The sequence below is a fragment of the Panthera pardus genome, unplaced genomic scaffold (genome assembly GCF_024362965.1).
Source record: "Panthera pardus isolate Hobbes unplaced genomic scaffold, ASM2436296v1 HiC_scaffold_11, whole genome shotgun sequence".
NCBI classification, from domain to species: domain Eukaryota; kingdom Metazoa; phylum Chordata; class Mammalia; order Carnivora; family Felidae; genus Panthera; species Panthera pardus.
Window position 1 is genome coordinate 4,347,347 of NW_026526666.1, and position 23,785 is coordinate 4,371,131.

General features: G+C 40.1%; 1 protein-coding gene and 1 long non-coding RNA gene across 25 annotated transcripts in view; both read right to left on the reverse strand.

Moving 5' to 3' along the window:
• Positions 1 to 23,785, reverse strand: part of PDE4DIP (phosphodiesterase 4D interacting protein) — a 219,141-nt gene that overhangs the window by 70,158 nt on the left and 125,198 nt on the right. For 19 of the 24 annotated variants that reach the window (XM_019458032.2, XM_019458046.2, XM_019458038.2 and 16 more), the window contains 4 exons: positions 2,453 to 2,584; positions 1,234 to 1,353; positions 921 to 1,013; positions 566 to 778 (listed from right to left, as the gene is read on the reverse strand). In XM_019458032.2, the coding sequence (XP_019313577.2) occupies positions 566 to 778; positions 921 to 1,013; positions 1,234 to 1,353; positions 2,453 to 2,584 (558 nt within the window). Of the gene's footprint in view, positions 1 to 565; positions 779 to 920; positions 1,014 to 1,233; positions 1,354 to 2,452; positions 2,585 to 9,466; positions 11,321 to 23,785 lie in introns of those variants that run through there. The other 5 variants (XM_053890523.1, XM_053890569.1, XM_053890568.1 and 2 more) reach the window with 3 other exon arrangements.
• Positions 6,943 to 9,458, reverse strand: LOC128773505 (uncharacterized). The gene is made up of 2 exons (XR_008417813.1): positions 8,818 to 9,458; positions 6,943 to 8,566 (listed from the first exon to the last, which is right to left on the reverse strand). It is a non-coding gene; the product is annotated as an uncharacterized LOC128773505 (long non-coding RNA).

Below are 23,785 nucleotides of genomic sequence, written 5' to 3' on the forward strand. Positions count from 1 at the left end.
CTCTCTCAAAAAATAAATAAACATTAAAAAAAATTTTTTTAAATCAATAGCATATGCTCTAACCTAACAAGATGAAGGAACCACTTATGAATTATTAAAAAAAAAAAAAAAGAAGTGGTTAATTGTACGTGCCACTCCTTGGACGTTGGTTGTTGCTTCCCACAATTCTGTCTTGGTAACCTTTCCCCATCCTTCAGGAATAACCTAAGATAGCTGCCTTCATGGACCTTACCCAGACTCGCTTCCTCAGCCCTTCCTGTATATTCCTCTAGGACCCAAACATACCTCCTTTGCTTCATTTCAGTCTTTACCACACTAAAATTCTGTTTCTGTGACTGTCTCATACTACACTACAAGTAACTGAACAGGAAAGAGCCTGTGATATTCACACTTGCATTTCCAGAACCCAGCCTGATGTCTGGCACATGGCATGAGGGCAACAAATGTTGAGCTGAATTAACTGGATCAAGTGAGTGACTCAAGGGTTCAACACAAACTGTCCTAATGAAAAGTTATTATCAGGGCCAAGTCAGCACTTCTGGCCACAAAATGATTACTGATTTACCTGGTTATGTTTCCAAGAAGCCTCCTTCTGCTGTTCTCTCTCATGGGCTGCAGCCTCTACAAACTGCACACATCGTTTGGCATCCACGAGTTGGCGTTCTTTCTGGCGTATGACCCTTTGGAGTTTCTGTATTTCGAGCTGGCTACAGAACAAGGCACTCTGAAGGTCAAGCAGAGCCACCTGCTGCTGAGCTGGGGAAGCACCCTCGGAGCTCTGAAAAGACAGTAAAAAGCGTAATCACAAGGAGGGCAAGCACTGAGCAGCGGAGAAGACCAACAAAATTAAGACTGGCACCAAAAATGGCAAGTCCTCAACAGGAGCCTCGCCTCCTGTCCTACGTCTGACCCTCACGTACATGAAGTTGTCCAAGCTGGCTTTGGTGCAGCATTTCTCGAAGCTTTGCCATTGTGTCATTTTGACCTTCAATCACCTGGTACAACTCCTCGGTCTGAAAATGAGACAGGGAGTACCAAGCATGTTAGAAAACTAAAAATAAATTCCATTATCTTGCCTGTATAGATTTTAGAAATACCAATTTTGATTATACTCCAGTTTTTCTAGGCTAAGATCTGTCAGTCTGATGATCTGTTTCTATAAAATACAGAGTATGTGTCTACCTTGATGGAACAAATCATTTCCTCAGAGGTCCCCAACTGCCAAATATTTACCTCATTTTCCCTGCTTTTCAGAGTTTCCTTGAGGCTTTGAATTGTACCATCTTGCTTCTGAGATGACTCCTGAGCTGACTTCAGTTCACAGCTCATTTCATTCAGTTTCTCCTGAAGAATCTGAATTCAGAAAAGAAAACGATTTCTTTTAACCTCAGATGCAACCAGAAAGTCTTTGCTCAAATCTAGGTTTAAAGGATTTCCTAGAGAATATTACCTTGTTATTTTTCCCCCCACAGAGAGTAACCATTAAAGTCCTAGGTCAATCATCAAGACAAAGTAGCAGATAATATGAAATTCTTCAATACTCAATTGCTTCAATTCTTCTGCACTGTGCACTTAGAACTTTCTCTGTGATGGGCAGCTGTAATGGCCACCTGTCTACATGAGTCACTGTGGATCCTTTACACAAAGACCAAGGAGCTCTGCTATCTAGGACAGGACAGAACACTACAGGGGTACACGAGGCCAGAAGCTCACCATCCAAATTGTGGCAACTGTTACAATTTTCTCCTAAATAAATGTTAGAATCCTTGGGCTATAAAGGGGTGAGAAGTTAAGCTAAAATCAAAAGCACAAACCTCTTGTCTCGGTGCCTTCCACAGGTAAAGACTGCATTCAAGCCTTTTTTTTTTTTTTTTTTTTTTAACTTTTCATGTTTATTTTTGAGAGAGAGAGAGAGAGAGAGCGTGCGCACAAGCCAGTGTGCATGAGCATGGGAGGGGCAGAGAGAGAGGGAGACTCAGGATCTGAAGCAGGCTGCAGGTTCTGAGCTGTCAGCACAGAGCCTGACTTGGGACTTGAGCCCACGAACCATGAGATTATGACCCGAGCCGAAGTCGGACACTCAACCAACTGAGCCACCCAGGCACCCCAAGAACTACACTTCTAATCAAATATTCCTTAGAGCGCCCAGGTGCCTGGGTGGTTCAATCAGTTAAGCATCTGAGTCTTGATTTTGGCTCAGGTCATGGTCTCAAAGTTCCCAAGATCAAGCCCCAAGTTGGGCTCTGCACTGACAGCACAGAACCTGCTTGGCATTTTCTCTCTCTCCCTCTCTCTGCCCCTCCTCCATTCGCACTCTCTCTCAAAAGAAATAAACTTAAAAAAAAAACACACACAAAAAAACAGCACACAAAAACAAAAAAAATCCCTTAGAACAACAGGAATACACAGTATCCATCTTCCAAGTCCTAATCAGGGCCTGGATTGATCATACCTTGTTGGTGGCCTCTGTTTGCTGGATTTTTTCCTGGAGTTCTGCCAAGTGGGAATCAGATACAGACTGCGGGGTTATAATGGTCTCATCCGAATTCAGCTTCTGTTGTTTGTGTAACTCATCAGTCATGGGCTAGAAAGAAGCAGCAAGACAAGAATTTGAGTTAAATGTAGCCAACAGTACATTTTATCTTCAACTGCTTCCAGCATCTTTTGGCAGAGGCTTAGAAAACCGAACGTGTTGCATGGATTTAGCAGTATGGATTCCTAAAGACAACCCTGTTCCTTATTGAGAGGACTGGTTTACTTAGCCCCAGCTCCTCCCCCTATCTTTCCCTATGAACTCACGCAAACACTACAGAGTCAGTTAAAACAGATAATTTAGAGTTCAAAGGGAAGATTAAAAAAAGAAAATGTTTATGATGACCAAATACTCACTTTATCCTATTTCCAATCATGGAATTCAGTAAGCAAACCTATACCATCCATAAGAAAGGAAAGGTCTATTTCAACAGTCTTTCTTATAATATGCTTGTTCACATTACTGGAAAAAATGGACAGATTTTGAATATAGATTATCCATATCATATACATATCGATACTAAATTTGGTAATTGATATATTTTTTTAAACATTTAATTATTCATTTTTGAGAGAGAGACAGAGTATGAGTGGGGGAGGGGCAGAGAGAGAGAAGGAGACACAGAATCCAAAGCAGGCTCAAGGATCTGAGCTGTCAGCACAGAGCCTGACACGGGGCTTGAACTCACGAACCGTGAGATCATGACCTGAGCCGAAGTCAGACACTTAACCAACTGAGCCACCCAGGCGCCCCTAAATTTGGTAACTATACTGTAGTTATGTAAGAGATGTTCTTGCCTTTAGGAAACATGCATACTTAGTATAAAAACTCATAATATCTGCAACTAATTCTCAGATGGTTCAGGAATACAAAAATAATGTGTCTATATAGGCAGTGGGAATGAAACAGCATATGTAGCAAAATATTAGCATATGGTGAATCTGGATAAATGTTAACAACTGGTGAATCTGGGAGTTCTTTGTATTTCTCTTATGACTTCTCTATAAATTTGAAGTTATTTCAAAAAAGAGTAAAAATAAAATTAAAAATAAATTTGAAAATCCACCGTGGTCTGGGAAGGAGGTATGTTTAATAGGAATACCAATTCACCAAAAAGATTCAGGAGAAAAAAAACCCATATATTGTTTATATGATGTGATAATAAATCAGACTAAGATAAACTTATAGAACTGTATCTAATATTCATTATGAGCTAAAGGTACTAAAATAAAACTGTAGGACTTCATTGTGGCACTAAACCCATCTCCTCTCTCCCTGACCCTTCCCTTCCCACTCCCTACACACCCCCACTCCAATGAGAAAAAATATATACCCATTAGGAAGAGAAAAAGGCAACTGCTGTTCATTTTCCCTTTCCCTCACACTTTTAAACTTTGACTACCATTTTCTAGGCAGTGGGGTTAGAGCTTAATTTCAATCTGTTCCTGCCAGCAACTGACTGGAAGTATAAAGATTTCAGGAAAAAAAACCACAAAAAAACAAAACAAAACAAAACAAACCCAGTTTTTTATTCTTCTAATGCTATTTACCAATTTTTAAAAACATCTCTTAAGTACCATAATATATAAAGCACTGTGGGAGTTGGGAATATAATAAAGGAACAAGGAAATACACAAAATCGCAGACAGTGACAGGCCTTATGCTTTAAAACAGAAAAGCATGGTAAAGCGGTGAAGTTACTCAAAGTTGGTTGAGCAGTTACTTTACATTGGTTAAGGGGAGATCTGCAGGATAAAAAGCCAGTCCTTGAAAGAGCTACAAAACAATCTAGGCAGCAGAAACAGCTAATGGAAACGACCTAGAGAGGCTAGAAGCCTGAGACAGAAAGGTCTATGTGGCTAGGGTAGCACTTTCACATAGAAATATGAGTGAGCCATGTATATAAGTTAAATTTTTGTAGTAAACCTCGTTGACTGCAGTAAAAAATAAATAGGTGAACTTAATTTCAATAAAATATTTTATGAGCCCATATATCTGATCAAAAGAAATTATCATAGTCATGTATTCAATATAAAAGCTATCAACAAGGTATTTTACTTCCTTTCATACCACGTCTCTGAAATCAGGGGTGCCCTTTACTCACAGCGTATCTCAATTCAGAGCAGCCACATTTCAAGTGCTCAACAGCCACATAAGGCTAGTGGCTACGTAGCCGGCTAGCACAGGGCTAAAGTGTAATGAGCAGAGGACAGGAATACATGATGAAGAGGAAAGGAAAAGCAGAGGCCAGGTATAGAACTTCTACTGCAGGGTTAAGGAAGCTGGATTTCATTCTCATTGAAATGAGAATGGACTGCACTGTTTTTAACAGAAAAGTAATCCAATCGTATTTGTATTTTAAAAAGCTGCTTCTGTGGTGAATGGACAGGGGAGCACCAGTAGGGACAGGGAGACCAGATAGGAGGCTGTTTCTGTTGTGTAGGTGAAAGAGAATAGTGGCTTATAGTGGCAGTTAGAGAGGGGAAGAGAAATGGATGTATTTAGATGTGTTTTGAAAGGAGAGTCAACAGGACTGGAAGGAAGGAGAGGGACAAGGAGAATCGAAGGATAATGACTCCTAGAATAATTGAGATATTTGTTGTTGTGGGTATAACAGGGAGCTTTGCCCTGAGGTGCTGTGAATTAGGTCACACCCTGGGAGAGGTAACTATGTGAACAGATATTCACAATTCTAACTGATAAATAAATAATTTTATCATTTATTTAATGATAAAACATTCTCTACAAAACCTGGCTCCTCAGTTCCGCAGGGCAAAGAAACTATACAAACTAACCATGTGGTCTAATCCCATTTTACATGGAAACTTAGAGCAGGTAAGTAACGTCCGAAGTTACACAGGAAATCAGGAAAAGGATCCAGTTAAACCAGATGCACTGGAGCTGGGAATGTATCTTCCATCTCTGTAAACCCATTGCCTACCATAATGTCTGCAATGTTGTAGGGACCAAAAGTTTGTGTTTAGTAAGAGAACAAGACTAGAAACAAACACAATCAACAACAGTCCTAATTTCCAGTCCAATGCTCTAATCCTTCCGTGACTCTTTAGAAATAAGACTAGATAGATATTTAATAGCGACATTTCATCAGCAACTTTAAAGCCAAAGAATGCCATAGAATAGTACATAATGAGTCTGTGTCTCATCTGAACCCAGCTTGGCATTAATAATTGTAGGAAGGGGCGCCTGGGTGGCTCAGTCGGTTAAGTGTCCGACTTCAGCTCAGGTCACGATCTCACGGTCCGTGAGTTCGAGCCCCGCATCGGGCTCTGGGCTGATGGCTCAGAGTCTGGAGCCTGCTTCAGATTCTGTGTCTCCCTCTCTCTCTGCCCCTCCCCCGTTCATGCTCTGTCTCTCTCGGTCTCAAAAATAAATAAACGTTAAAAAAAAAAAATTAAAAAATAATTGTAGGAAATCCTTAATTCTGTAAATGTAATGCAGTGACCTGAAGATATTTGTTTCTTCCTTATTCATAACTTTTTTATTAAATAATCTCAGAAAGATTATTCAATCTTCATCTCAGAAAACTGTCTTTTCAGATAATAGTCTGCCAAAAGAGCACTTAGCAAAGTCCCCTGAGTTAACAAGCTCCTAATGAATTCTTGTGAAATATCAAATACAGAAACCAATCATTCCTAAGATGATTTTATAAAGCCTGAAATCAGTAATGCTCGATTTGGCTGACTCATTGCTAATTTCCAGACCACTGGTTACTAAAATCATATCATAATAATAATGTAATTTTAAATTAAGCTGCTTTTGACTTATTTGGGACAAATGCTTTCCAGCATCAGAAAAGAGAATTGCTTCCAGGCCTGATGTTGCATAATGTATGACCTTTGGGCTAAAAAGGCAGTTATTTAGATCTTCTGGGTTAACAACATTTTTCTTGGCACTTGCTAGTCCTCACAATACCAAGTCCTAGATCTTTAACTGCTGTGGTTTTCTATCCTATTGTTAATAAGAGGAGATACAAAAGAACCATCAACTAGCATAAAATTAAAGGCCTAATCTTTGACCAGCATCTAATGTTTATACCTTCCAAAGAGTCTGATCTAGGTTCTGTAGCCAAACAGTGAGAAGGATAAATTACCATAGTCACACAGGGGCAGACCCAGGCATTGCAAGACTTAAAGCAAAGATCTCCTGCTCTTTGAATTTAGATAGAAAAGGAAATTGCACAGGAGCCAGAACTAAATTGAGGTTTACTAATCGACCACACCCCTCCTATCACCGCTCTTCTAGTTCAGGGCCACACAATAAAGAAGGAAATTACCAGCTTCAACCTTTCTTTAGATATTTAAACAACCTTGGGTTTTTGGGCATAAATTCTGTGGAAAGCAAGTGAGTCAATTTGCATAATACCAGAAAATTAGTAAGCCAGAGAGCTACACGGTTGCTATTTTTCTTTAATACGAGAAAGAAGAGAAAGAAAAAAAGCAATCAGAAGGAACTCTGATGAACTATTTCATAGTGCACAGAATGGGTTAAGTGGAGGATTAAACAAAGGAATCAAAATGACCTTACAGAACAATCTTTCTTTTTAGGATAGGAGTCTTTCTTTGTATTTGCAGTGGAATTTAAATAAAAAATTTTTTTCTTTCAGGGTTTTTTCTTTCTACAAGCTAAGAACAGAGCTACCAAAAGTAACTTAAATTTACTTCTGTTCTTTTCACATTTGTTCAGAGAAATAGACAATGAGCGGTCTGCCTTTGTCCCACTAGCTCTGGTTCTGACATAAAGCACACCAGCCTTAAGGCTCCTTAAGGAGCTTAAAAGTCAACCAGACTTAAACAAAAGGTCAGGGGTCCTAAATCCACATTTTATTTACAAACACCCTGAGCCCAATTTAATCATTCTATTTGCACCCACATCCTTAATTACTGGAGAAAATGGCACAACAATTAAATGCCATGATTCTTCAAGCAGAATGTTTTCTCTTTCCTCTTGTTTTGTTATTGTACAAACAGTAAAGAATCTAAGCCAGGTTGATAGCAGAAAGGTCACACACTACAGTTTTAAAGGTCTGTTTTTTTTCCAATGTCCAAATATAATGAAGTAAAGGTACAGTCTTGACCTAAAGGTACAGTCACCATAGTTTAAATGTGCTCTTGAGAATGATCAATCTCAAAGCTCCACTTTAAGAAACGAATGCAAAGCAGAGCACTAGGCATTCTAAACATTTTATACAAATGAAAACACATTTTAAAACTTTTTGATATTCATCCTTTTTCATAACACTTCATATATGATGTTTCTGACTACTGTACGTAAATTTAAAAATATTTCTATTTTTCTGCTAAGTTCTTACTGTGATGCAAATTTTATTTATAATAGAACTACTTTTCAAAAATTTTAAGTGACAAGCAACAATCTCATTTATCATCAAGCTCTAGATTTCTGGGATGATGCTGACTGGTAGCAGGCTTTCCAAAATGCCTTCTGGACTGTCCGCTTTTGTAATGGTATCACTAAATTTATCGGGGTAGAACGTGCCAGATGTTTTACAAAGTTAACTGAAGTTAGCGTCCATTGTTGCTGCAGAAACAAAGTAGCATCTGTCGGGTCCCTGAATATAACTAAACTTGAAAAGTTGGTATGAAATCAGTTGGGCAGAAATAAACAGCTCACATTAAGATCAACTACCATCTTCTAGTCACTAAGAAATTCATGAGTATAATGGATGATGGGGGGGGTGCCTGAGGGGCTCAGTTAGTTAAACACCCAACTCTTGATTTCCGCTCAGGTCAAGATCTCACAGTTCATGAGTTCAAGCCCTGCCTGCATCAGGCTTTGCGCTGACAGTGTGGAGCCTGCTTGGGATGCTCTCTCTCCCCCCTCTCTCTGCCCCCTACCCTGCTCAGGCTCTCTCTCAAGATAAATAAACTTAAAAGAAAAATTTAAAGAGTATAATGGATGAAACTCCTATTACCCAATAATAGAGGAAACCTTTCTTAATGTCAAACATCCTCTTAATAGAGTTCAGCGGGCAAACAGGCTGTGAACAGTTTTCACCTTAATGGTTTTTTTTTTTTTAATTTAAAAAAAAAATTTTTTTTTAACGTTTATTCATTTTTGAGACAGAGAGAGACAGAGCATGAATGGGGGAAGGTCAGAGAGAGGGAGATACAGAATCTGAAACAGGCTCCAGGTTCTGAGCTGTCAGCACAGAGCCCGACGCGAGGCTCGAACTCACGGACCACGAGATCGTGACCTGAGCCGAAGTCTGACGCCCAACCGACCGAGCCACCCAGGTGCCCCTTCACCTTAATGGTTTTAATGACAACACTTGAATTCCCAAAGTTTCTTTTATGAACAAGTCATTATTAGTTTTCAAATGGCATACTTATTATAAATATTGCTCAGATAGTATAATACTTTGGTGGATTAACAGGTTTTCCCCAAACCTTTACCCTATGCTCTAATCAGTTTGAGATAAACCTTTGGGATGGAACACTTGATGCTCTAGGGAGAACTAGAGAACTCCCTTACGGAATGTGAGAAAACATTGATCATTATAAATGAAAACATCTATACATCTAAAAATGAAAACAAAGCAAAAAGAAGCGGGGGGGGGACAGAAAAGGAGGTAAGAGGTTTAGTGCCAGATATAAGATTAAATGTCTTTTTATAGGGTAAAAGTCAATTAGGAATCTCTTTTTGTCTTAAAAGGTCTGTGATTTTGATAATTAACAGGAAGGCCAATAAATAATATTACAAGGACTGTGAAAAGCAAATTCTTTGAGTGTGAACCACATACACTACAATGGGACACAAGCAAAGGTGCAGCAAAAGTGGGCTCAATGATTAGTTTTCTCAAGTGTAGAAGATTAACCTTCACCCAGGCAGAAATCATGTAAAGCCTGAGACCAGCTAACTATAATCAGAAAGGCGTTATGTAGCCATTTTGTATACCTGGACCCGAAGTGGTAAATAATCTTCACAGAGATCATCCCACAGCTCCTGCAAGTCTGAAATTTCCAAGGGATAAGTCACAGATGTCTTGTAAAGGGGTTTCAAAGACCTGTTAAGGAAACCGGAACTAACTCCATCTGTCATGATATGGCCAGGCCTGGCTCCAGGTGGGCTGGATTTCACTGGAATAGGAAGCTTGCTCCCTGGGGGACTCTGGATGGGCTTATAATCAAGACCTTTAATCATGCTAAGAGCTAGCTCCAGCTTGTGGTTACACATATGTTGTGGAGCCTGCTCTTCTGAACAACAGTCACACTTTGCAAGTTCCTTTGCACTTCTCTCGGTTTCCTCATCCTTTTGTTGTGGAGGACTAGCCTGCACACTTGCATCCAAAGATTCCACTGAGGATCCCGGTGTCCCTTCCTCCATGCTTTCTCCATCTGGGGGTACCTTTGTACTTGGTAAATCCGGTGGCCCCACTTCAGACAACGCTGGTTCTTCAGTGCAAATGCTGGTGGACCACCTGGTAGAAGGGCCACACGAGATACTTCTGGCCACCTTTCGAGGCACCTTACAAATGGCTTCATAGTCAGAATCAGCAACCCGCAAAGCTGCACAACCACGGCATCTCCTGGGTCGGTTTCCAGGACCTTCCGAAGCATGGCAGCTGTGGAGCTCCTGAATCTGATCCTCATTTTCTACCCAACACTCAAACCCTGAATAGGCAAAGTCTTCCTGGAGCAGTGCAGAGTATCTGACATCAGGTAAGCCGGAAATGTCAACCGTCCCATTCCCTGCCTTGGTTTCCGTGACAGAGTCGTCGTTATTCTTGCGATACATGCTAGCAATGCAGAACTTGAGGCGGTCCTTCTCCAGCAGCAGCTTTTGCAAGCGCTCAATAGAAAGAGCTTCGATCCGGGCAATAACGGTGTCGAATCTATAGATCCGATCAAGCATGAAAGCACACTTGCTGCAAGCAAACTCGGCTTTGCCATCCCGGGACACATCCTTGCCCAGGACATGCGAAAGCAGAACCTGGAGGTTGAGCTTAGATGCCGTGTGGAAGATCCAGCGCCGCTGGTTTCCGCACAGCTCCCGGGCACAGATCCTGCAAACCTCCTTCATCTTCTCTCTCAGCAGTTGCCAAGGTTCCCGGAGGCGGCTGCAGCCTGTTCACTCACTGGCACTTGGTTGCGCGGCGTCTCCCTCTTCCGTGGCCTCCGGCGGGCATGGCACAGTCCGGTGGGGTCCCCACGCTGCAGGGGCACACCTCTGCCACCCGCGCGCGGGCTCCGGGTACCAGGGTGGGCAGCCCCGCCCCGCCCCTCGGAAAGGGGGCGGGCGTAAAAAACGCCTTAAGGGGATGCTGAGTGACAGCAGCGCAGGCCGCGCTCGCAACCAGCCATGTCTCCTCCGTCTCTCTCTCCCGCCAGCCGCCGCGTCCCCAACGTCCTCCCTTTTAGCAGGCTGGGTTCGCCGTACAAGAGCAGCACCCTGCTGCTGACGCAAAGACTCGGAGATCAAGGATCAGATTTCAAGATGGCGCCAGCGGCTCGGCTCCCGCGGCCAGCGGCGGGTTCCTCTGGGAGCTGTAGTCGGGCCGCCAGCTCCCGACTGTGCGCATGCGCGGTAGCGAGTGCGTCCCCCCTCACCCCCAGTCGGGTCGCAGCTCCTCGCGCTGAAACGGAGACCTAGTTCGCAGCGGGTACTCGTGGAGAGCAGGACCGGCGCTGGCCACTGCCAGACTGCTTTCATCTGCTGAGGTTTCACCCGACGCGGGCACCAGTCCTCTCATGGATCCTCCCCTCCTGCCCCAGCGGGATGACCCGAAGATCTGCGTTGGGAGGAGAAAGTTGAATTCCCTCCCCCTCTCTCCACGGGTAGCGCCACGTACTCTGGATGGAGCAGCCCAGCAGCGCCACTAGGTACCGCTGCGCGTCGCCTCCCTCCCGCCTGCAGCCCCACCTCTCCCCTACCCAGGCTGGTGCCGGGATTAAAAGGCCCCTCGGGTTTACAGCGGCGGCGGGCGGGGAGACGGGGTTGACAAACCAGAGGTGGCAGTTAGGGCGGATTTTAGGAGGCTCAATTCAACCTCTATCTCGACTTTGGGAGTATCTAGAAAAGAGATCAAGTATTTCTCTTCCTTGCAGTGTTGGGGGCGGGCCGTGGGTTTAGCACTGCTGGACGATTTGACCTTTTTTAGAAAAGAAATCAAGAGAGGACACAAAGCAGTCATCCGAAAAACAGTCCAGCCCATACCACGTGAATGCAGCTGGTGAACCATGACTTTTAAGAATGGGCTTTTTCAAGAATGTAGACACCTGAGAATAGATTACCATCACCAAATTCTCTTTCAGGTTCAGGTGGACTGCAGTCCCTATTTGGGGGGTGGGGAGGGTACATAAACTTTACAACGAAAGACCTAGCTTCTTTGAGCAAGAGTACAGAATGTCAGTACTGATCTCTGCAGAATTAGGGCTGAAAATTTCACTGACTTCAGTAGGTACCCCGTCTTATTCAACCATATACAGTTGTCACCCTACCCTTGGATACAGAACTTAGAATGTGCACAGTGGGGGGAAGCTGGAGCTCCCGAGTAGGAGGTATCAACTTCCATTTATAATAAAGATTTCCCTTGTTGGCTTAAGAGGCGTTGCAGACACCGGACAGGAAGAAAAACAGCCCCAGCGGATCACCTGGAGTCCCCCAACAGCAGGACATTTCCCAGTTACAAAAATACTGGCTTGGCCTTGTGAGAGGTTAAGGGCAGCAACAGTTTTAAGTATTTCTGAACCTCGTCTCTAGGACAGAGCCCATAACTCCTAATAAGAACTCTGAACAGGCCTCCAAACTTCTTATGGAGAATTAAAGGAAATGATTTAGAAGTGTTTTAACAGTACTTTGCTCGTTAAATAATAGCTTATACTATTATTTCAATATGATAATAATGGAAATATTTTAAAATAATTTTAAAACTTTATGGGGCTTTGCACACATAAGATTTTATTGTTCTCTTAATCACCAAAACAAAATCTTAGTACCTCCATCTTAAGGAGAGTCCTTTGATCTGTGAGTTTGGAGGAGCTATAGAACTTTGCATATGTTATTTCACTTAAAATATGCATGTTCTGGCCCTAAAAACCAAGAATGTAAAATAGACTTCCAAGGAAAACTCAATTACAGCTACATTTTTGCCTGCCTCTGGGTATATGAGCTTCAAAGTCAAAAGAAAGTAAACAACAATCTTTGGGATCTGTAGTGATCTATAGAGAGACAAGGAGTTTCTGGACTTCCCTAACAGCCTGCCTGCCAGGACTATACCCTGTTGTACTCTGTCTTAAGTATAGTTCTAAAGAGCTGAAAGAATGCAAAGGTCCATAAAAGTACAAATTAAGACATAAGTTAAGTCCTCATCTTCGATTGTCGATGCCAGCCACATTTTCCTACTGAGGAAAATACTCATGAAACAAAGTAATTGGGGCGCCTGCTCAGTCAGTCAAAGTGGCCAGCTTTGGCTCAGCTCATGATCTCAGTACCTGAGTTCAAACCTCATATGGGGCTCTCTGCTGTCAGCACAGAGCCCACTTTGGATCCTCTGTCTCCCTCTCTCTCTCTGTCTCTAAACATTCAAAAAGAAACGAAATAATGAAACAAAGTGCTTTTCAGGAGTAAATTAAATAATACTTTGTATTATTTTCTATTCCTTAGTAAGATTTTGCATCTGATTGATAGTCTCTAAACTTTAATGACAATATATAAGTAGCTTGGTGTAGAAGTACAAACCAGTATAAATGGAGAAAAGGCAATTTATCATTGAATAGACGTTTGCTATCTGTCAGTAAAGATCAACATACAGAGAGCTATACATATCTAAGCTTCCAACAACAGATAGGAATAAATCCACTCAACAATCAGAAAATTCGAAGATAGCACTCTATTCACGCTTAGAAAAAATATTTAAAAACCATTATTTTGAAGTGGATAGCAAACTATATAATACTAGAACTGGTCCTAATGTGAGCATTTGGTATTATATAATTTCATCCCCACTAAAAGATCACTGGTGTATAGATAACAAAACTTGTACATAAAAATTAAGAAATAAAACTTAGAGGAATGCCTGGGTGGCTTGGTCGGTTAGGCGTCCGACTTCAGCTCAGGTTATGATCTCACAGTTCATGGGTTCGAGCCCCACTTCGGGCTCTGTGCTGACAGCTCAGAGCCTGGAGCCTGCTTTGGATTCTGTGTCTTCCTCTCTCTCTACCCCTCCCTTGCTCGCACTCAGTCTCTGTCTCTCTCTCTCTCTCTTAAAAATAAACATTAAAAAAAAAAGAAAAGAACAAACTTAGAAAAAAATGTGATAATAAATTCAGCACTTCATGGTCCTTATAAATATCATCTTGGTCAAAATTTGTATTTAGTTGGGATGCCTGGGTGGCTCAGTCGGTTGGGCGTCCAACTTTGGCTCAGGACATGATCTTGCAGTCTGTGAGTTCAAGCCCCGCATCGGTCTCTGTGCTGACAGCTCACAGCCTGAAGCCTGCTTTGGATTCTGTCTCCCTTGCTCTCTGCCCCTCCCCCACTCATGCTCGGTCTCTCTCTCTCTGTCAAAAATAAATAAACATTTAAAAAAATTTTTTTTAAAATTTGTATTTAGTTAACACTGGCTACCTATGAGAAGGGAAGTAAAATTGGCGGTTGGATACTAACATTTACTTTTTTCATATATATCATTGTCATTTGAATTGTTGGAAATAAATGTGTATTCATGTATAATTTTTAATTTTTTTTAATTGGAAAATATTCTAAACAAAGACTTGTGCCTATTTAACACACTAACATCAGAGTCTAAGTAGTAAAAACTTGAATCTAAAATGAGAATTTTTGTAATATATATAATAACTACATGTATTATATATGTGGACAACTTATATAAAGATTCAAAGAGGATAAACAAGTTATTAAATGGTGATTATGTCTGGAGGGTGGAATTATGGATACTTATCTTCTTCTTCCCTCATTTGTATTCTATAATTTTCTATATTCAGCATGAATTGTTTTTGTGATAAGACAAAAATTGTTACTAAGAAATAGGTAAGATAAGCACATTTTGATATATTTGTACAATACTAATCAGCAGTAAAAAATTCTGATACCCACAACATGAATGAATCTCAAAAGCATATTAAGTGAAACAAGCCATATACAAGTCAATACATTCTGTGTGATTCCATTTATTTTAAGCCTAACAACAAGAAAAATTGAAACCATAGTGATAGAAGTGCAGAAAGTGGTTATGAGGGATGAGACAGGGTAAGAATTGACTGCAGAGGGGCACAAAGGAATTTTCTGGGGTGATGAAAATATTCTCTATCTTGTTTTGGGTGATGTGTACATGATGTGTACAATTCTCAGTTGTACAATTACAACTCTGAGATCTATAGATTTTACATATATGTTAGAATAGTTCATTAAAAAGTAAAAAAGAGGAACTAAATATAAAGTATGTATTACCCATAAACTTTTAATCTGAGAGATTTCTTTGGTAGGAAGTAACCTCCATTTTATCATAAGAATAGCTTTCAAAAGTGGTTAAATAAAATACAGTCTAGCAAAAAATTCTATAAAAAGCCCAACTGCAAATTCAAAACTTTATAGTGTCTATCATATGAACTTTAAAAAATATTATTTTATATGCATATGCACACCACACATATGATTGAAGCATACTGTTAAGGTGAGACTTAGAGCTTCTGAGGTGATTTAGAATAGGATAATTACTTCTAAAACTTATTAAAGTTATGTAATAAAAATTTGATATATTATGATAAGCTGTTATGAATTAAATTAATTTTATATATCAGCAGTTTGCCCTCAAAATACATTGATAAATGCATTCACAGCCCTTACCACCTATATGTCCTAGTGAAGTCATTAGTCGCTGGCCCTTAATTTCCTACTCTACAAAGTAAACATGTTGAATTTAAACTGTAGTTTTCAGCCTCTGGCTTCACACCCTGGAGGGTGTGATAAAATAGATTGCTGGGACCTACTTCCTAGAGTTTTTGATTCAGTTTGCCTGGGGTGGGGCCCAAGTATTTGCATTCCTAACAAATTTGGGTCCTGCTGATGCTGCGTCTGGGAATCACACTTTGAAAACCACTGAATTAAAACTATCCTAAACTGTATTCAGAAAAATCTCAATCCAAAGATCAGAAGTTCTGTAGATAAATGGAAAAACCTATCAATGAAGAACTACTTACAGACTGTTGGATTTAGGGAACTACATTCTCATTTGAAACAAAATTCCTAAGTAGTAATATGGTAGAGATCTTTTGCACGATCTCCATTTTGATCTCTAGATTTTGGGGCCTGGGAAGTATCTCTTGGAACCATTGCCACTTTTGTAACTCCTATGTTGGAGTGCTTCTGAGACCTAATTCTGGGCTGGTAAGGTGTTTCCAAGAGAATCAGGGAGGTGGAAAATCCCCATGTCCCAAACAGTTGTGTTAGGTTTCATTACTCTAATTATGACATTGGAAATAGCTGTTCTAATTACTAAAAACTATGCCGAAAAAAAAAGTGATTCTGGCAGAGAGGCTAAAGCAGATGAGGAAATGCAAGAATATCAAAGTAAAGCCAGTTAGGATTTATGGTAACACAAGCATGTACATGGTTTCCCTGTGATGGTTGGAAATCTTTAAGAAGCCACAAGCAATCATGCTTTGCAGTAATTAAAAAAATACAGCATTTTGGGGGTGCCTGGGTGGCTCAGTCGGTTAAGCGGTTCAAGTCATGATCTCAGGGTTTGTGGGTTTGAGCCCCACGTCAGGCTCTGTGTTGACAGCTTGGAGTCTGGAGCTGGTTCAGATTCTGTGTCTCCCTCTCTCTGCCCCTCCCCTGCTCGTGTTCTCTCAAGAATAAACAAACATTAAAAAAAAAACCAAAAAAACCCACAGCATTTTGGAACACTTGTTTCAAAACCAGGAGATTTCCAGTTCAACTACAAATTGCAGTAATACCGTCATCGGCAGAATCCATCTTGAAATAGTAAACAGAGTCTTTCAAGTTAAGTTATTAAATACCTATAGCTGTTTAAGTGAATTTTAAAGTATATATTAAGTCAATCAACCAATGAGCAAGAATTTGTGCAAACTCAGTATGTCTTTTCTCTGTCTTCCGTGAGCTCTCAGTTTAGTTGAAGGGGAGAAAATGTGCATGCTAAAATTAGTACAGTTGATTGGTAAATGAAATGGTACTGACAAACTCATCGTGAATGCAGAAAAAGTTGAGATTGGTGTGTGCTGGTATAGTTGAAGGGGACAAGAATGGCACTTGAGATGGGTCTTACATAGGACTCCAGAAAAAGAAAAGAGCATCATCAATAGTCTTAGAAGTGGGTTAGATACAGTGCTAGCCCATAGGGAGATGTTGGAGATTTCAAGGGGCATCTGAATGGCCTGGTTCATCCTACTTTATACAACTTATCCTCTATAATTGGTCATTTAAAGAACACGTATGAAGAGCCAACTGTAAGCCAGACACTTTCTGTGGTGCTATGTAAGTCTTGGCAACTAGAATTTTTTTTTAAAGGTTTTTTTTGAGAGAGAGAGAGCACGAGCAGGGGAGGGACAGAGAGAGAGGGGGGGACAGAGAATCCGAAGCAGACTCTGTGCTGAGAGCAGCGAGCCTGATGTGAGGCTTAAACTCACAAACCATGAGATCATGACCTGAGCTGAAGTTAGGACACTCAACCGACTCAGCCACTCAGGTTCCCCTTGGCAACTAGAATTTAATGTTTGGCAAACGCAAAAGAATTTAGACTTAATGTTACAGACTTGAGCAGAGAATGGCATGGTGAAAACTTCATTGTAGGAAAATTAGCCAGGCAACAGGATGGATTGGAATTTCAGGGAATTTCAGATTTTGGGATGGTTACAGGAAGACCTGCTAAAAAGCCATTGCAGTTATTCACATGTGGGGTAATATAAAAAGTCTGGTGTAGAAATGGAAAGAAAGGGGCGCCCAGGTGGTTCAGTTGGTTAAGCATCCAACTCTTGATTTCAGCTCAGGTCATGGTCTCATGATTGGTGAGATTGAGCCCCACATTGGCCTCTGTGCTGACAGAAGCCTGCTTGAGATTCTCTCTCTCTCTTACCCTCTGCCCATCCCCATTTGTGTGCGTGCTCTCTCTCTCTCTCTCTCAAAATAAATAACTAAACTTAAAAGAAAAAAGAAATGGAAAAAAGTGGTAAATAAGAATTATTTTAAAGGACTGAACAGCGGGACTTGATGTAGAGAGGATGAAGGAAAAGAAACAATATAGGAGATAAGGGTTTTTGTGTCAAAGACTGGTAGAAAACATGGTCTAAATGAATAGAAATGTGAGAGTTGAGTTCATCTGTAAAAAGGTAATGAAAAATCTGATTAGGAACATGCTGAGTTTAGGTGACTGAGAAAACTAAGTGAAAAATAACTAAGTGGGGCTCTTCTGCAATCAAAGCACAGGTGAGCTGGGGACAGGGTTTTAAGAATGAGAGCAGTGGTTAACATTGTCAAAAGCTAGAGAGAGATCAGCAGGAAAGATAAGGTCAGCCATATCATTTCCTGTAACTGAGTGGACTTGTAAACTTCTGAGTTGTTACCTTTGGCTCCTCAAAATCCTTCCCTATTGAGCTAAACACTAAATTGGGATCCTTTTTCTGAACATCTCTAGCACATTCAGAAATGTTGCTTCGCGTTTTCACTACATTTTCTATTTCAGGTTCTTGAAACCTACAACTTTTGAACGATGTCACATAGGCTTAGAAGCTTATGCCCCTCTAATCATCCTCCATACGGTTTCCAGGACATTCATGGTAAAGATCCATCATTGTCCATTACCTATAGGATGAAGTCCTAAACCCTCAGCTTGGCATTTCAATATCTCTACAGAAAGATTCTAATCTACTTTTCAGCTACATCTCATACTCCTTTCCTAATAATATGGTGACAGGATATAAATTGTGTTGTTGCCTGTGTGCCCTGCCTCCCTCATCTAATCTGAAGGTCAGGCCCTTACCATTTAATTAACTCAGGAATTTTTGCAGAGCAAAGAGCAGAGGCTGAAGTCAAATGCATTTCCTGACTTTAATAAAATTGTAAACCAACTGAGAAGATTAAGTCAGGTGTCCCAGTGGGGAAGAGAAGAAAAAGAAATGTCTTTGAGGGCAACAGAAAAGGACGGGGTCAGATTTCACCCAGATCAGGAGACTGGGGATCAGAGAGTAACAGCGATCCACCTCCATTCCATATTAGTGCCCCCAGGGAAGCAGCAGGACCTGGGTGGGGAGAAGGCAATGGGTGACTTAGAGAGGCTAGACTCTAGGTCAAGGGGTTCTGGCTCCATAAAAGCCTCTAATATAACAAGCTGTTAGAGCTGGCAGAACCATGCTTGCTGGGGCAGGGGAACTTCAGTGGTGGACCAATGGGAAGAGTAATGACTTGATGCTTTGGCACCTGATAAATCCTGGGAACCTTCACCTTAACGTAAATGAGAGAGTGGGGAGGAATATGTACCAAACGGATGAAACTGAATTAGCCTGATTAGGACTGGGACTCAGGGTAACATTAAATTGATTTAAAGAAAGTAAAGAAATGTGATAAATCCTGCATGACCGAATTTGTGAGCTAAGAGTCACATCTACTTTGTACCTTCTGTAGGTGTTCATTGGGGCTCAGTCCTAGACCTTTTCACCTCCCTATTTTAATTCTCTTTCAATATCATCTTATCCTTTTCCATCTTTAAACCAGTAACTTTCCATTTGTATCTTATCCCAAAATTTTCCTCTGAGTTCAACTCTGAAGTAGCCAACGACATATTTGTATCTGCAAATGATGTGTCAGAGACACCTCAAAATTACCATCATCCCCTTACCTATAATGGCCCTACCCATTCCTCCTAATTCTCTATTAGGGGTCAACAAACTATGAACTGTGGGCTAAATTCATCCCCTGTTTTTGTAAATAAAATTTTATTGGAACAGCCATGCCAATTCATTTATGTATTGTGTATGGCTATTTTTGTGCTACAGTGGCAGAAACCTTATGGCCTGCAAGGTCTAAATTATTTACTATCTGGCCTTTTACAGAAAAAGTTGGTTAGTCCCTGCTCTTTGTTTTCTTGAAAGTACTTACTGTAATTTACAATTAGCTATTTGTTTGGTTACTTCGTAATTTATCTCCCTTAATTGAGATGCAAGCTCCTTACAGGGAAAGGCTCTGCCTTTCTTTTTTCTTTTTTAATTTAATTTAAGCTTATTTATTTATTTTGAGAGACAGAGAGAAAGAGGGGAGGGGCATAGAGAGAGGAAGAGAGAGAATCCCAAGCAGACTCCACACTGTCAGTGCAGAGCCCAACGCAGGGCTCAAATCCATGCAAGATCATGACCTGAGCTGAAATCAAGAGTTGGAAACTTAACCTACTGAGCCACCCAGGCACACCTCTGCCTTTCTCCTTCTAAATATTTTAAAAATATTTATGATTGAAATATAGTTGACATGCAACGTTGTATTAGTTCCAGGTGTACAAAATGGTGATTCGACAATTCTATACATTATTCAATGCTCACAATAAGTATAGTCACCATCTGTCACCATACAACATTATTACAATATTATTGACTGTCTTCCCTATGCCATACTTTTCATCTCTGTGGCTCACTTATTTTATAACTAGAAGTTTGTATTTCTTAATCCCCTTCACCTGTTTTGCCATCCCCTCACCTCTCTCACTTTGGCAACTACTAAATGTTCTTTGTATTTATGGGTCTGTTTTTTTGTTTTATTTCTAGATTCCACATATATGTGAAATCATATGGTACTTGCCTTTCTCTGACTCATTTCTTTTTTTTTTTCCTAATGTTTATTTATTTTTGAGAGACAGAGCATGAGTGGGGGCGGGGGGGCAGAGAGAGAGAGGGAGACACAGAATCTGAAGCTGGCTCCCCAATGCGGGGCTTGAACTCATGAGCCATGAGATCATGACCTGAGCCCGAGCTGGATGCCCAACCAACTGAGCCACCCCAGCAGCCCTAACTCATTTCAAGTAGCATAAAACCCTCTAGGTTCATTCATGTTGTTGCATGGCAAGATTTCATTATTTTTTATGGCTGGATAATATTCCACTGTATTTATATACCATATCTTCTTTATCCATTCATCTATTGATGGACACATGGGTTGCTTCCATATCTGAGCTAATGTAAATAATGCTGCAATAAACAAAGAGGTGCATTTATCTTTTTGAATTAGTGTTTTTGTTTTCTTTGGGTAAATATCCAGTAGCGGAATTACTGGATCATATGGTAATTCTAGTTTTTAATTTTTTGAGGACTCTCCATATTGTCTTCTACAGTGACTGCACCAGCCTACATTCCCACCAACAGTGCACAAGGGATCCTTTATCTCCACATCCTCACTTGCCAACACTTGTTATCTCTTGTGTTTTTGACATTCTGTCATTTGTGTTTAGACATTCTGACAAGCGTGAGGTGATACCTCATTGTGGTTTTGATTTGCATTTCCCTGATGATTAGTGATGTTGGGCATCTTTTCCTATGTCTGTTGGCCATCTGTCTTTTTTGGAAAAATATATATTTAGGTCCTCTCTCCATTTTTTAATTGGATTATTTGGGGTTTTTTTTGTGTGTGTTGAGTTGTATAAATTCCTTATGTATTTTAGATATTAACCCCTTATTAAATATATCGTTTACAAATACCTTCACCCGTTCAGTAGGCTGATGTTTTGTTTTGTTGATGGTTTCCTTTGTTGTGCCAAAAGCTTTTGATTTTGGTGTTGTCCCAATAGTTTAATGTTGCTTTTGTTTCCCTTGCCTGAGGAGACATACCTAGGAAAATGTTTCTAAGGCCAGTGTCAAAGAGATGACTACCTATGTTTTCTTCTACATTTTTTTCTTTTTATGGTTTCAGGTCTCACATTTAGGTCTTCAATACACTTAGTGTTTATTTTTGTGTATGGTACATTAAAGTGGTCCACAGTTTCATTCTTTTGTGTATAGCTTTCCAGTTTTCCCAGCACCATTTAGTAAAGAGACTGTCTTTTCCCCACTGTATATTCTTGCCTACTTTGTCATAGATTATTTGGACTCTCTCTTCTGTTCCATTGATCTAGGTGTCTATTTTTGTGCCAGTACCATACTGTTTTGATCGCTATAGCTTTGTAATATATCTTGAAATCTGGGATTGTGATACTTCTACCTTTTTCTTTCTTTTTTTTAAAAGTTTATTTTGAGAGAGAGAGAGTGAATGCAAGCAGGGAAGGGGCAGAAAGGTGGGGGGAGGGGGGGTGGAGAAATAGAATCCCAAGCATCCCAGTGCAGGGAACAGCCCAAGAGTTGGACACTTAACCGACTGAGCCACTCAGGCACCCCCGTTTATCCTTTTCAAATCTACTTTGGCTATTCAGGATCTTCTGTGATTCTATACAAATTTTAAGATTACTTGTTCTAGTTCTGTGAAAAATGTTGCTGCATTAATACAATGCAATGGATACTATGGAAATTTTAACAATATTGGTTCTTCCAATTCATGAGCATAGAATATCTTTCCATTTGTGTCATCTTCAATTTCCTTCATCATCATAAAATTTTATTTCTTGGTATTTAATTATTTTTGGTACAATTATAAATAGGACTGTTTTGCAGCTAGGACTTCCAATACTACATTGAATAGAAGTGGTGAGAGTAGACATCTGTGTCTTGTTCCTGATCTTAGAGGAAAATCTCTCTGTTTTTCACCATTGAGTATGATGTTAGCTGTGGGATTTTCATATATGGCCTTTATTATATTGAGGTACGTTCCTTCTAAACTTACTTTATTGAGAGTCTTTATCATGAATGGATGTACTTTGTCAAATGCTTTTTCTGCATCTATTAAGATGATCATATGGTTTGTAATCCTTTTTCTTGTTAATGTTATGTATCACATTGATTTGCAAATATTAAAACCACTCTTGCATCCTGGAATAACCCCATTTGGCAGTGGTGAATGATTTTATTATTTTTTTAAATGTTTATGTATTTTTGAGAGAGAGCACATGCACACATGTGTGAGTCGGGGAGAGGTGGAGGGAAGGGGAGATATGAAATCTGAAGCAGGCTCCAGGCTCTGAGCTGTCAGCACAGAGCTTGACATGGGGCCCAAGTCCACAAACTACAAGATCATGACCTGAGCCTGAGTTGGATGCCCAACTGACTGAACCACCCGGGCACCCTGTGAATGTTTTTTTTTTTTTTTTAAATGCATTGTTTGATTCAGTTTGTTAATATTTTCTTGAGGATTTTTGCATTTATGTTCATCAGAGATAATGGCCTGTAGTTTCTTTTTTTTGTAGTGTCTTTATCTGGTTTTGGTATCAGGGTAATTCTGGCCTCACAGAATGAATGGAGGCATTCCTTCCTTTTGTATTTTTTGGGATAGTTTGAGACTAGAATTAACTCTTCCTTAAATGCTTGGTAGAATTCATCTGTGACATCACCTGGTCCTGGATTTTTGTTTATTGGGAGGTGTTCTTTTTTTTTTTTTTTTTTTTGCTGATTCAATTTACTTGCTAGTAATTGGTCTGTTCAAATTTTCTATTTCTTCCTGCTTGAGTTTTGGAAGGTTATATGTTTCTAGGAATTTATCCATTTCTTCGACGTTGTCCAATTTGTTGGTGTAAATACTTCATAATATCCAAAATAATCCTTTGTATTTATCAGTTGTTACTTTCCTTCTTCTTTCTTGATTTTATTTTTTTGAGTCCTTTGCCTCTCTCCTCCTCTCCCTCCTCCCATTCTTGCTCTCTCTCTTTTTTTATTTTGGATGAATCTGGCTAAATGTTTATCAATTTTGTTTACCTTTTCTCAAAAGCAGCTCCTGGTTTCCTTGATGTGTTCCATAGCTTCTTTTGAGGTATTTTGAATGGTATGTTCTAGATATCAGTAAATAATCACTGAATGACTAAATGAATAAACAAATGCCTTTCCTTTTCATCTCTTATTAAAATCGTTTCTTACAGATCAGAATCTTCACTGCCTACCCCAGTCCATAATGTTTTTTTCTTTCTCTACTGCTTTGTATTTTGTTGCCATTAGTGGTTTTCTTACCTTTCAATTCGACTATAATCTCTAGAAGGCAGAGGCTAAACCTTATGCATCTTTGCGTTCTTCTTCCTTCACGTTATAGTACTTTGTGCATCGTAAGTGCTCAGTAAATATTTCTGATGAAGCTGTAATGAAATCCCTTATTTTTCTACCTCCTTTGCTGCTCTAAAGGGTC